Source organism: Haemorhous mexicanus, chromosome 4, assembly GCF_027477595.1.
Source record: "Haemorhous mexicanus isolate bHaeMex1 chromosome 4, bHaeMex1.pri, whole genome shotgun sequence".
Taxonomy (NCBI): domain Eukaryota; kingdom Metazoa; phylum Chordata; class Aves; order Passeriformes; family Fringillidae; genus Haemorhous; species Haemorhous mexicanus.
Genome location: NC_082344.1, coordinates 69,305,924 through 69,320,748, shown reverse-complemented (window position 1 = coordinate 69,320,748; position 14,825 = coordinate 69,305,924). Strand labels below are relative to the sequence as shown.

Here is a 14,825-nt window from a genome sequence, read left to right as displayed (position 1 = left end):
GCTCAAGCTCCCACTCAGAGTTTTGGAGGCTGCAGCTGCTCCTGGCAGCCCTGGGACTGGAATCACAGGAACACCTGGGAAAGCAGGCACGCGTGCTTATGCCCCCTGTAAGTCAGAGCCATTCAAATGGCAGGCAGTGCACTGAGCAATTCCTCAGTGCAATCCCTGCTCTGTCCTCATCTCCCAAATGCAGCTGTAGTTTGTCACGGTGATTTTCAAGCTCTGGGAAAGCAAGTTGCTTGAACCAAGCACCCCATCCAGCTGCTCACACTTCAGGAAAACCACTCAGCAGACTTCAAGAGAGATTAATCAAATGGCCTGGCATTAAAAAACCTTACCCAGAGCAGGTGAGTCACTGCTGGGTCTTGCATGTCAGAGCAGAATCGTCCTTCCCCAGACCTGGGCTACACAGCCTGTGCCTCTTTAAATCTGCGCTGCGTGCTGCAGTGCTCCGCATTGTTGCCATGGCAGAAATCTCCCCATAGTAATAACCTCTTTCAGAGAAGGTTAAAAAGAGACAGTGCACATGCTCAGAAATGCTGCACTTGTTCTCTTAGCAGTTTGCAGCGGCCATTTCAAAGAAACCATCACAAAGACAAGAGAAAGATCAGGTACTGATATTTTTTCCTTTGTTAAAGGGGGTGACTTTTCTCTTTCATAGAAGTCCATGCACAGATCTGTCTCGGTCCCCAGCTGCACTGCAGAGAGAGACCACCCTTGAAGCCTGTCATGGTTATTCCTTGCAAATTCCCATGCAATAACTAAGAGGCAGGAGTTAGGTGTGATTTAGGATGATTGCTGCCCTAGAGGAGCTGTTATTTTGCAGTGGGGCTCACATCCAAAGCTGAGCTGACTCTGGGGTGGGTGATGGGTAAGGTACCCAAAAAAAGTTTCACAGTGTGTCTGTTTTGTTTTGTTTTGTTGAACCTTTGTAGTACTCATAGTCAACTATGAGAATAACCTCTGCTCCTGCTGACCAGGAGGTTGCTTCATCAGGTGCTTCCAAAAGAGGCTGGTGTTGTCCTGATTTACTATTACTTGGAGACACTCTGCTGCATCCTATTGCAAAGACTGGTATTTTTGGTTGTACTTGTTTTGACTGCAGATCATCATTAATTAAAACAGAAAAGCCAAACCACTTGTAGTGATTTAATCCCTTTTTTTTAGGGATTGTAGAGATTAAAAAAAATGGATCACATCAGATCTAAATAGTGGGTGGGACAGGAAACCCAATAGAAGGGTATAGAAATTATATTACCCTATGTTTTTGTTGCCATGGGCTCAAGTATATCTGTGACTCTCCTTGTAAATGTTTGTCTCTTGCTTCTGAACCATTCCCTGCTCCTGTGTTTAGGTTGAGGTGCACAGGCAGGGGATGTGTACAATGCTGCTCCTTCCCTGGCTGAGTTGCTGGTTTGCACATGCTGCAAGTGTTCATGCAGAGTTTGCAGCTTCGCTTTAGCTGTGTCTGAAAAGGTGGATTGCACGTGTTGAAGAGCAGTCTTGTTCTGTTCTGTGTTTGTGGCAAAATGGGGAAAACCTTTCCCTTTCCTGCCTCCCTCTACTGCCTTCCTAAATGTGAAATACAATCTGTTCTGGGGAGTGCTGTACTCTTGCATTCAGTACATGCAGATCTAATGCTCTTATGCAACATCTTCTGCTCAATAAGCACCAACAGAAAGAGGCAGGATGTTGTCCTGCTTTCCCACAGTTAGCTGAACAGATTTTTTATGTGGGTTTTATTCTATTGCCATAACTTAGCCTTGTTTGAGTCTGTCTTTCTTCCATTTTGACGTACAGGAATGAAAGGTAAACTTGGCTGAGCTGAGGACCTCCCTAGCAGTGTGCCAGAGTCCTTGAGGTCTGGATTGGGATCTCTAACAAGCAGTTGCAACTTGAGCCAGTCCCTTTTGCTCTGAACAGTTTACCTGTTGGGTCAAGAAGATACTTAATTTGAAACTTGCCTCTCTGTGAAGGAAAACTGTTGCTGGACCAGGTAGTACCCAGGTCTGGGCATGGTGTGGCCTGGCTGTGGAGTTCAGGAACAAATGGATGGCTGCAAATAATGGCCTGAAGCCCAGATTAGGAGGGGAAGCAGAAGGTCAAAGTGTTTTGATGCATTTACCATTAGAAATTCTACCTATGAATTTGTGGAGGTTTAACAAAAGTATTTTCCTTCAAATACTTTCATAAAGGAGTTTCTATAATTAGCATGCTGTGTAATGCTAGTGGTTACCTTTAGTTATTTTACTTGTGAAAAGATGAGGCAGTAACACAAGCCAAAGGCCTTGTTCCAGGTTCTGTTTCAGCCACCCTGTAATCCCTGAAGTTTTGATCTCAAAGTATAGCAGTGAACCAGCTCTCCAGATTCATGTCTGTGCCTGTGTAGTTAGAAAGAAGTCACAGGCCAGGCAGAGCTGCTGGCATCCTGGCCTTCAAATGAAACCAAGGACAGTCCAGGGACTTCTTATCTAGTGTAGGGATGTTCTCTCTCAGTTGAGTTTTATGTACACTCTGGAAGGTACAGAGAACTTCTCTCCATGCTCTAGATCTTCTGGTATTTTGTTTTCTTTCAGAAGAAGACTGACAATGCTTTGGCCATCAGGGACATTAACTTTGTGACAAAACCCTGGTGTATCTGTAGTGTTCCTCACTAACTTGTTTATGTCTCTTGACAAGCAGAGAAGCACCCATTCCCAAGATGCTGGCAGCCTGCCTTCTGAGGAGAGCCATCCTTACAGTTCCTTTGGTATTTTTGGTGGCACTCCTTGTCTCAGAGCCTGTCAGAGCTGACCCAGAAGCAGGAACAGCCATACCAGCTGAAAGTAAGTACCACCCTGCAGTCCTCTCCTACAGCCCCTGCTGCAGTTTTCATATTGCTGGACTCTGAAGTTTGCCCAGATAATTCAAACTATTTTGGATATGTCTTGCATTGTTTTAAAACCACAGCCTGATAATCTACAAGTGCTGTTTTGCTCCTGCATCCAAAGCTCTTCACTCTCTTATCTTTGTGTCTTGCTTTTTGCTGAAATCTGCCACTGTTCTGCACCTTTTATTTTGTCCATTGTGTTTTCCCTTTCTGTGCCAGCAATCACCATGTTTGCTTTTCAAAGACATTCCTGAGACTTGTTCTTTTTCAGCTGACATTGTCTGTTCATTATATTTTGTTCTTGAGAATGTTTGCTGTTTTAAAGTCATGAATTTTATTAAAAAATTCACAGTGAAGATGCCAAGAAAGCATTTTGTCAACACCTAGTTTTGGGGCCTTCAACCACCTAATTCTCCTTTGCTGATCTGTATTGAATTTATTTTACTTTATAAACATAATGACAGGTCCTTCCATCAAGTAGTTGATGTGAAAAACTGCTGTCCTCTCCTTTTGTCCAGTGTAAATATGGTAGCACTGAAGTTGGGTGATGGTACAATGATGGAGCAGGTCTTTAATACTGTTTCATGTGGGGGGTTCATATATTTTTCTTTTTTTTTTTTCTAAGCCAGTTAAAGGATCTGGCAGGCTCCCTTTCTGCAGCAGGCAGAATTCCTGGTTGCTGGTTAGCACTCAGATCAGGAGCTGGGAGCTCACTGTGTGTCAGAGGCATGTACGGTCCAACATCAAGTGTTTGCAAAATGGGCTTGCAGACAGGACACAGACACAGCAGCATTTCCCAGCATTAGCCTGGGTTTCACCCTTTCATTCACACCAGACCCCAAAAAGCAAACTGAAGCTGGGCTCAGGATTTCTCTCCTGTGCAGTATTTCTGGGGAGGTTGTCAGCCAGGCACAGGCATGGAGAGGCCAGTGAGAGCAGATGAGCCTGATGAGTTCAAGATGTTTGTCTGTCTTTGCTCTGTCTCAGCACTGCTGTCTGTCAGGGCACAGATCTGTGTTATGTGGTGAACAAGGCAAAGCAAGCCTTGTGGCCTTCAGCCTGAGTGTCTGGATCTGGGAATGTTCTCTTAAACACTCCAATAAATCCAGATTGCAGCAGTTCTGCCTACCAGCAATGCCTGCTGATAACAGGGCATTTGTTTGGGCAAAGCTGGATCATATTCAAAGTTAGAGGCTGAAGTGGCCTGCCTTTATGATATTGTAGTCAGTTTTATCCCATTAGTTTTCTCTTTAGAGCTCACATTTGTTAGATTAGGAGACAAGCTCTTTCTAGGGAACAGATTCATGTTTTCAGACAGAATTTCTGAAAAATCTGAAGATAAAGTTGAAAATGTACCCAGGGTTAGTGGAGCAAAGGCTCAAGTTAAGGGTTTAATGTTTCCATACAATGGGCTGTGGAAGGAAAAGTGGAACAGCAATATAGCAGGAAGAAAAATATTAATGTATATTTGAATTATTTTATACTTGAGAGACTGGGCAAACCATCAAAGTGAACCAATTAAAATTACCTGGGTTCTTCAGGAGCACCTACATCAGTACTCACCCTGTGGACTCCTCTGTAGCTCTTTCTGATACTCAAAATCCCTGTTGACTCCTTCTAGTTAATTCTTCATGCCATGTACTCATGATTCTGTCCTGAATGCTCTCCTAGGCCGCCCCTGTGTTGACTGCCATGCCTTTGAGTTCATGCAGAGAGCTCTGCAGGATCTAAAGAAGACAGCATATAATCTAGACACAAGGGTAAGGAAACATTAAATGCCTTCTTTTTTGTTTTATTTTTTCCCATATGAAGGAAAGTTCTGTGGATAAAAGTAGATAAGGTGGATGGATTTTGCACACTTGGTGAACTGTGCTGTCCTGTGTTCTGAGGTGAGGCTGATTAATTACATTTCACCTCTCTGTGCAATAATCTGTGGAATTCTTCTGCTTTGGGGTATCAGGGACAGTAGGAAGTATAGGAAAGTGTGAACTGACTGTCCTTCTCTTGCCAAGTTAGAGCCATTGGTGCTGCTTTTCTCACTCCAAATGCTGAGCACACACCTTTGTTCTTACGTCAGGGGGAGTAAGGTATTATTTATATAAATTACCCAAAAGGAAAGAGCCAGCTCAAACAAAAAGCCTACTAAAATAAAATACTCCCCTGCACATGCTTTTATCCCTGGGGAGAAGCTGAGGGAGGAAACATCATCCACAGAGAGTTTTTACATTTCTCTGATTTCATAATGATGAAAAATGCCACAAAGTAGAACAGCACAGGGAATGAAACTTGTTTGGCTTGCAGTCAGTGTGCAGAATCTGCCAGGGCTGGTACCTCCCTTCTGTGGGGGATGTGCAATCTGTGTCTTGCTGCTGCAACCTGCAATCTGTGCCTACCTGTGTCCCAGCTGCTGTCAGATGCTGGTGTCCCAGGAGGGTGGCTGTGTCCCTCCCTCCTGTGTACCCTCTAGCTGGAGTGCTATAGACACACTCCTGCACAGATTGTCCAACAGAAGGCACTGAAACTTTTCTGCTTTTCTGATTTATGGTCAAGGCTGTTCACAGGTCAAAGCCTGGGAACTGCTGTCTTTGAGGAATGAGGCTGCTTCAAGCAGGGTCCTTGATGTTTAGGTGAAAATACAAGGGCATGAATGAAGATGCCTTGAATTGTGACATACTACAAAAAAATAAGCAAACATTCCAGCAGAACCAGATTGGTGTGTAGCATATTTACTGCTAAACAAAATCTGTTCAATAATTACAGGTCAAATATATTTTGGGCTTCATGAAGAAATCTTGCTAATGAGTCTGCTGAGCACTTCATGCAGCCCAAACAAGATGTTCAGATTGTGCTGTAAAGTGGTTCTAGCACACCCCTTCCTACTACAGACCTTTGAACTTTTCATCAGAATTTCTACATCTTGATGCAAAATCTCTTAAAATTTTCCCTGGGTGTCTGGCTATGGCAGTGACCTTTATGAAACCTTCAGCCTGCAGACCAAGAGAAAAAATTTATAAAACACAGATATCCAAAACAGAAGTAGCATTAAGAACCCCAAAGATAGCAACTGTGTTTTAATAGTTTTTAAAAAATAAAAATTAAAGGCAGCCAAAGAGATAACATGAGGATGGAAAAAAAACTCAGTTGAGATGAATGTCCTATTATTGGCTTTCACACTTGTAGATTTGACAGCAAGGCTGAAAATGTGATATATTCCCATGAAAACAAACCTATCTCTTCCTTATCACTTTAAAATCTAAATAATTAAATTCATATTGAAATCCTTCAGTTCCTCATGACTGGAACAGGCCTATTCCAGTCATTCAGCTAGGAATTCTGCCTACATCCTCAAAATTCATGGAAATATTTAACAGTTGAGGACTTCTTGGAACTGTCTTCTAGGGTATTTTAATTCTTACTTTTATTATTCAGCTGTGGCACTATTAAATGCAAACTGAGGGCTTTAGGACCACTGCTTTTAGCCACATATATTTCATATTTGACTATTTTAGTCTGTTTTTCTGCTTTGTGGGGTGAATATTCCTGTCCCTGAAAATACAATTCCCTTTGTTAATATTCCCACTGGAGACATTAATTTCCTTGAAAAACTCTCCTTTGTTTGCAGGCAAGATTGTTGGATGATGACTAAGCAGCTCCTAACTGTGTTGGAGGGGGAGGGATTCCCAAAGGCTTAGAGAGGAAATTCTCATTTAATTCCTCCTGCACATCTCACCCTGCAGTTCTGTACAGGGGAAGCCTGGATATAATTTTATTGCACAAGAATGTTGCTCAAGAGCTTTCACACTTCATTTGGCCCTGGATTGATCTACATGGTGTCTCAAAGCAAACTGACTCTGGCATAGGTCACAAACCCTTTTATGAAGGCCACAGACTGGATCTCCTTCCTTTCCCAATCCCAACAGGTTTCTGTAACCTACCCTGGTGTGATGGTCCCTCACTAATTGTCAGGCTGGCTGCATCAGAAGGGTCACAGACCTCATCAGATCTGTTTACCCCTCTCTGTCCTCTCTTTTTGTTGCTGCTGGTCCCTCAGAGAAGGCTTTAGTAGTTGTTTTGGCAGTGAGAATTAACTCTGGGCAGAATTTTCTGGGAATACCTGTGGTTCACCACTCAGCCAAAGTGCCACATGTGATCAAGTCTTGTGCTGCTGGGAGGGAGCTGCTCCCACCACAAGCACTGCTCTTTATTGCTTTAGAAACTGTCTGTGGTTGTTTGGAATGTTTAAAGCACAGTAAGTTGGATGTGCCCCTGAAAATAAAAAGAAAGGCTTGAAAATGTTATTAAAGATATATAAGATGGTAAGCAGCCTTGGGGCTCAGCTCCAGAGATGTTGGCATGCTGTCAACCTCCCTTGTTCAAACCATGGCAAATGATGTCAGTGAGGTGGTGATTGAAGGTCTTTCCAATGATTAGCAAAGTCTGATCAGATCTCTTCAGTTTTGCAGGGCAGCTGAAGCAATCAAAAGTGATACCTGATCTAATATAAAACCACAGGGTTGTGGTTTTTTTCCTGAGATTTATCATCTGGGAATTAAAAAAAAAAAAAAAAGCCTGAGCAGCAGATGGCTTTTCCTGCTCTGCACTGAGAAGGCAAGTGCAGAGCAGGATGCTTCAGCCCAGCTCTGCTCTAAGTGCCTTTAGCTGAGGAGGGTCAATGGATAACACAGCTTTTAAAACACAGCCTTTAATCCCATGGCAACTCCATCTCAAACAGGAATTGCAAGTCAGGCAGGTTAAGGATGGCTTTGGTTGCATTTCGAGCTGGTATTCTTCATAATGCCTTTTTTTCTGTGCCTAGCTATGGTAGCTGGTTACCCCAGGGGGATTAATTTGGTGAGTGGACTTCCCACAGCTTCTGTGTCCCATGGGAAGAGGGGAATTCTCTCTTGGATCAGGCTGATTTTTAGGTACAGCTTCAGCTCATGGTAGACAAACTGAGGTGAAGATTTGATGTTGATGTCAAACATCTCTGCTGCATCATGGATCTACTGAAGCAGCAAGTGCTCCAGACAGCCAGGAAAACCCAAGTGTGTGTGTGTGTGTGTGTGTGTGTGTGTGGGCTAGAGAGGAAGGATTCCCAGATTTCCTTTTCCTGCTGTCCTGGTCCCCAGCCCTTTCTCACACAGGAAGGCTGAGAGGATGCAGCCTTTCAGATCATACCCAGCTCCAGCTCTCACAAGTTCCCAATCCACCCTCATTGCTTCAGAGCCAGGGATATGTGTCCAAGAGAGATCTCCTGATATTCATGAACCTCTGTTCCACCCAGAGACTTCCAATTTCACCAGTTTGGGATTCCTTTCCTTAAAGAAGTCAGGAATCTCATTTTGTGTTTGAATTGTGATGGCTCCGTGCCTGCTCAGAACCTCTTGTCTGTTTTATTATCAGTAACTACTGAATTTTTGTACTGTCAGGAGAAAGTTAAAGAGAAACAGGAGAAATTGGAGTAGTTAATTTCTTCACTGAGAGTGGGTCCAGGCTGTCACAGTCTAATTTTAAATTTAGACTCTGTTTTTAAGTAAAATAAAATTTCTGACATGATTTGGGAGGGGTGGGGAGGGGGATTAAGCCTCTAATGAACTCCTGAGCTTATGCTCCAAATTGTGCTGTTGAAATAAGATTGTAAGAAAGAAAAATAACTTTCTCCATGTCACAGGAAGTAGTGCTATGTTGGTATGCCAATTAATCCCAGAAAAGTGAAATAATTTTGTAGAGCAGTAAATAATAAGTCTGATTTTTTACCCCAAAATTCACCTCATACCACTTGTTGCAAATTGTAGAATAAAAATAAAATAGACTTTTCTTTGGGAGCTCATTAGTTTTACAACGCTGACACTTGTTTTTTGATGATGTTGTTCCTCCCTCTTATAGACAGAAACTCTGCTTCTTCAGGTGGAAAAGAGAAACCTGTGTGACTGCATAGCTGCCAATCTGCTGAACTGAATCCTGGAGACCCCTGAGGAGAGTCACCTGTCCAGCAGTTTTTTAAATGCAGCTGTATAAAATACAGCTTTGTGGAGTTCATGTGGCAAGCATGTTGCCCCACTGTACTGATGAAACTGGGGCCTGTGTCTGATGTATTTGTCTGTTCTGTATCTTTTTTTAAAAAGTACCCTCTTTTCACATCTGCTGGACTGCCAGTAAGGGCTCAATTCACCAAATCTGTTACTTGATATTAGGGTGGGGGGGGGAAATGTACCTGCTTTGATTTTTAAATCAGAGTTTGCCAAGTGTAACCCCCCAAGATAATTTTGGAGAACAATGCCCTCGAGACACGTGCAGCTGGTTTTTGTCTTTAATATGAACATATGTCCGTGGCAACTTACCCAGTTACACTGAGACATGCCACTGTAGTCTCTGTAGGCTTTGCCTGTGCATTAAAGGTGATGAAGTCCTTCCTTTTTGTTGTCTGTGCTGTGCCCACCTTCAGGCATGTCGTGGTTCTGTCAGCTGTAGTGGGGTGTGTGTCATGAGGAGTTGCACATCTGCTGTTCTGGGACCAAAGCAGTTTATATCTCAGTGCTGAGCCTCCTGTTATCCTGCAGAAAAGTATTATTTTCTTTAATTAAAATGTTTGGGTTCTTCCCCTCCTTTCCTGAGCACCCCATTCTTAACCTAGTGAATTTCTGAGCAGCTTTATTTTAGCAGGTCAAATGAACAGAGTGAAAAGGAGAACCAGGGTATGACCAGGCAGCCTGGCCAGTTCCAGCTGTGCCAAATGCTGCCACCAGCAACTGCTCAGCATCACACCAAAGGACAGCTCTGTGCAGTGCCAAGAAGTTTCTTTGTGAGACTGTGCCTTATTTTGCTTCAAGTGAAACACAAGGATTAGGTCACACATATTTGGTCCATCCTGTGGTGGACTGAACTCCAAATGTTTTGGTTTTCTCCCATAGCTGCCTTTGAAAACTGCTCCTTCTGTTTCAGGCATGAAGAAAGACCTTTGTACCTGAAAGCTGAGGCTGTTTCATCCTCTCCTCTCCCCCTTTATTCTAAGATACTGTGTCCACTCACAAGTCTGAAATGGGCTGAGCACTGTGAGGAGGTGCTTGGAGTCTGCTGTGCTTTAGAGCTGTCTCAAATGATCCCAACATTGCCACCTGGCTTGGGAAGGGGATGGGACATCTGAAGGTGAAAATCTCTTCAGCTGAATTTGGAAGAAGTTCCTGCCTGTGGCTGTGCTTCTGTAAATAAATTGGTGTGACTGCTGGAAGTGGATGAGAGAGGAAACACAACTGCTGCTCTGCCCCTGCAGCTGTAGGAGTGGTAACAGCAGCTGGGGGAGCAGGGGAGCACCACAGGGACCCGAGTGCCTTCCCAAACCTGTCCAGAGCTGGGAAAACCAATCCCTGTGCACTGAGAAGCACAGCATGCCCTTCTGTGTGTGCCCAGGACACAGGCCAGCACAGAAGCCCAGTGTGAATGGGAGGGAGGATTCCAATGTCATCTTTCCAAATCTCCTCAGGGAGCAGCTGTGCTGTGTCTTTCACTGAGTCCATTCACACAGCATGGGAGCACTGGCACTGCTCATTTCAGGCTACTTGGCAAAGCCAGTCAGTGCAAGCCTCACCTGCAGCTCCCCTCCCAGAGAGTGGGAAGGGGCAGCAGTCCTTATCCATGGCAGAGCACTCAGGATTTCTGGGATTAAAGCCTCCTTTGGAGGGCTTCAGCAGGTCCTGGCTGCAGCACAATGGCTCCTCAGAGCTCCTTGGCTTTTGCTGCACTTGGCTTGTCCCCATCTTGTTCTAGCTTGGCTTTGTTCCCCTGCTTTGCTCTGAACCTGTGTTCTCTCTCCTCTCCCTTTCAGCCTCCATTCCCTCTTCCATTCTGGCACTGCCCTCCCTCTGATCCCAGGGATTTCTCAGGGCACTCCAGGCCCCTCCATCTGGTGACTCTGTAGTCACTGCAGGTGTGGGTGGTGAGGCTGATACTCCCCAGGTCAGCAGCCCCTTTAGTCCAGCTGGCAGCACTGCCAGAGCAATGAGTGACACCAAGTTACCATGGAGCAACATCAGCATCTCATTCCCAGGGAAGAGGGACTCAGCTGTTCAGGGAGGACACTGTGTGGAAGGAGCCCTTTTTACCTAAAAATGAACATTCCTATTGCAGAACTTGGAGGAAGTCCCAGAACAGCTCAGTTTCAGATGAATTATTCTGAATTATTCTGTGGTCTGTCCCCCAGGCTGGTGTAATCTCACTGGCTTGTTACAGGTGTGGACAAGAACCCAGCCACGTTTGCCAGATGGAAGCACCTATAGATCTTCAGGAGTTTTTCCCTTGGTGTTTGCACAGACACTGGCTTGAACAAAAGAAAACCTGACCATTTGGAATTCCTTCAGTTGCTTTGCTGTACCTCTGCTTTATGATTCACTTTGTTGGAAGTGGGGAAGTGAAACATGGGACAGAATTGGGCTGTCAGCCCAGCCAGGAGGGGGATAGATGGGGAAAGGGGAATAACTTTGTCATTCTCTTCCTCAGAATCTGAAAAATGTAAGATTCCTTTCAGTCTGCAGAAGCTCCAATACAAGCAGGATTTTCCTAGTGGAGATTTTTGCAGGCTGTTTTAAAGCTCACCTTACCTATTCTCTTTTCATTCAATTACTGTTCTGTGCTAATTCTTGTTCAAAACCACCCAAATGACAGAAAAACAGCTAATATGCCACCAGTTCTGAAAAAGCATTGGCAGGGAGGTGTGGGAATTGCACCCAGCAACTAGAATATCTGTTCTGGGCAAGTGAAAAGAAACTTTTGAAGAATTTGAATATGTAAAGTCAGGTTTAGTATGACAGAATGACAAGACTCAAGACCATTTTTATAGAGAACAAGAACACAGCAGAACCATATAAAGTGCTGACAAAGGAGTTGGGATAAACAGGAGCAGTGTAGAGACTGGGAACCTTCAGTCTAGTCAAGAGATGGCTGAAGAGGGTGGCAGAAGTTTGTGAAACCATAAGTGAGCAGAGAATGGCTGTTTGCTGTCCCTTTGCAAACAAGCAGTGGGATGCACTGGACAAAACCTGCTGGAGGCAGGGCCAGGGCAAACATGAGGATGATGCTCTTGACCTGCTGTGTGTTCCAGGTGCTGGAAATCTGCTGCTGTGCCTCCTACAAGGTGTGCATTTTTTTCCTCCTCAAAATCCAAAAGGTTCCTGTTAAATCCAAACTGTTACACACAAACACAATGGGGTCATCAGAGCACTCATGCATCCTTCTCACTGTCCACCTTGTCCTGTTTTATTCCCTGCTCTACATTATGTGGTGCCTCTTGCTTTGTGACTGCACTGAAAGCTGCCTGGGGCAGAGAAATGATGTCAATTGCACTGCCAGCTGGCCATCACACCTTTAGGTGTTGTCAACTTATTAAATAAAAATCACAATATAAAATATTTTGCCCTGTTGCTCCAGTTTCAAGCATAGTATTCATTTATATGGGTTTGCAGTTTAATCTCCATGTAGATATTCCTTAACTTTCCAACTCCATCTTGCTGCTCCAGCTGTGACTTTGTAGAGTTGGGAAGTGGCAGAAATATTTCCAAGAACTCCAAACACTTGAAGTTTAAAAAGTGACTTAAAACATAAGAAGAAGAGTTCCAGGCATGGATGCCCTGAGCAAAGAAATGCAAATATCTGCAGATATTCTATTTTTACATTGATCTGCCAACACTTTTCCTTCCTCACAGTCAGGGCTGTCATCATTTGATTCCTGCTCTGAACCATGAACTTTCTGAAAACCTTTTAAGACATCAGCTTGTCTTCATTAGCCTTGAGCACCTTTTGCTGTTTAAATCAAAGTAAGTGACACTGCATTTTCCTGCAAAACTTAAGTAACAAAACTATAGATTGTTCTCTTTGTCAGGGGAGTCTGAAAATGGGGCAGGACTGGCAACCCTCCCATTATTCTTCATATCTTCACTTTTATTTGAGAGACCAAATCAGCTGGAAAGACTGCTGACTGGTGATGCAAGTTAGACCCTTCCACAGAGCAAGCAGGATGCAGATTTCAAGGGAGTAAAATGTTTAATTTCTTGTTTAGATGTGGAGGGATCTGAATATTCTCTGTGTGTGCATTAATAGCTGCACTTAATGTTCATGCTCAGGCAAACAGGATGGTAGCCTCAGCCCCAAGCTACATCTAATTGTTAGATGTTTTCTAAGAATTTATGCTTTTCTTTTAAGACTTTATTTTTACCCAATTTTTTCATTTTATTCCTAACGTCCACAAAGTATTTGGCTATGCAAAAGCAATGCAGGCAGAAAATGTGGGCAACACAGAGAGACAAATGAAGGAGTCCCATCACTGGGACTTTTGTGCAGTTAGGGACCCATGTGAATTGTTAGAGAAAGAGAAAAACACAGCTTCTATCTAGCTTTAAGTGCTAAAAGTGTTTATAACATAACATTTTGATGTGTATAAGGATATTCATCTAGGGGAGTTTTCTACAAAGTAGCAAGTGTAGGAATTTTTCTTTATAAGAGAGTTTCATCTTGTCCAAATTAATGGACAGATCTGCTAACAGAAAGTAGCTTTTAACACTAAATCTGCCCTAACTTTTCTGAAGTTAATTTAAGCAACCAAGGCTAAAAAAATCTGTTGTTTTGAGTGGCTTCTGCACTGAACCAGATGAAACTTAGCATCTTCCTTTGCATTAATTCCAACAGGCTTTAAAGCAACAGGTTTAGTGAGATTGTATCTATCAATCTTTTGACTGCAACCTAAAAAGATGACCATGCAGTTTCACCTTGTAACTTTTCAGTTTAATATGGGGTCTGGGAAGAGACACAAACTTCAGGACAAAGCCCAGAGTTACCAATGTTTGTGACTGCCTAAAGTCCAGGCTTTCACCGAGGCCACCTGCAGTGCTAAAACTTGTCTCAAAGTTCTGGGCATTGTGGGCTATTTTCTTTTCCTGGGTTAAAGAGCAGAACTTCATCCATGCACTAAATTTGTTACACAAGGCTTCTTGCCTAAGCAGCCATTGCATTCACCCTGGACTATATATACCCTGTAACACAGCATGCAGCCCCTGAACCGTGTCTGGTTTCAGCCAGCAGCACTAAATATAACTAATGCACAATTCCTCAATTCAGGCTCGCACCGAAGCAGGACCTGAGCAATGTTTAAATGCCTTTGGACAGCTGGTATGTTGCACATTTGTTTTATGCACAATTTTACACATGGAAGGTTGAACCACGTCCTAGAAAGTCAATAGCTTTCCTAAACTCTAATGAGCTCTCCCCACCTGCCCTTTGTGTAAGCACAGGCTGTGCAGAGAGCTGCCACTCTTTAGTCACTCTGGGTTTGGTAGCCATGGAATTACCTGCCCAAATCCCAGCACTTAAAATATCAACCAGCAGTTTCTTCTCAAAGTGTTCTAGATGGCAAGGCAATGTGTATTGTATTTGCCATCTGTTAGAGGTGTGGCAGTTATCTTCTGTTCAGTGGGCAGTTTTCTTTATCTCTTCCACAAACCAATCTTCCCTGCAGGAGATATCTACTGTTAATGGGTTATTGAGTGTCACTGCATGACTGATAAGAACTACAGCATCCCATTGGGACATGCTCTGCCCAGGGGGAGGAGCCAAGCATTCCTAACTGGATATAATCTGAGATTTTGGGACACCAGAACAGCCTTTCCACTGGATTCCCAGAGGAGTAGCTGCCTCTTCCACCGGATCTTCAGAGGAAGCTCCACCATTCCACAGGACCTCTGCTCCAACAGAACCACACCTGACACTCCAGGAGGACTGCAGCCACAATTCCAACTGGACTGCCAGCAACACCCTGACCCACAGAGTGTCAGGTTGTGTTCTGACTCTGTCAGTGTTGTTTTGGTTTACTGAATTGTTTGTTTATTTTTTTCCCTAATAAATCTTTATTAGGGAAGAAAAAAATATGGGAGCTGTTATTCCTGCTCCCATATCTTTGCCTAAGAGCCCCTTA

General features: G+C 43.7%; 1 protein-coding gene across 1 annotated transcript; it reads left to right on the top strand.

The window, feature by feature from the left end:
• Positions 1-484: 484 nt before the first annotated feature.
• On the top strand, positions 485-9,279 carry LOC132326959 (neuropeptide-like protein C4orf48 homolog). The gene is made up of 4 exons (XM_059845651.1): positions 485-611; positions 2,683-2,825; positions 4,541-4,629; positions 8,756-9,279. The coding sequence occupies exons 2-4, from the start codon at positions 2,702-2,704 to the stop codon at positions 8,825-8,827; spliced, it is 285 nt and encodes a 94-aa protein (XP_059701634.1). The 5' UTR covers positions 485-611; positions 2,683-2,701; the 3' UTR covers positions 8,828-9,279.
• Positions 9,280-14,825: the final 5,546 nt, after the last annotated feature.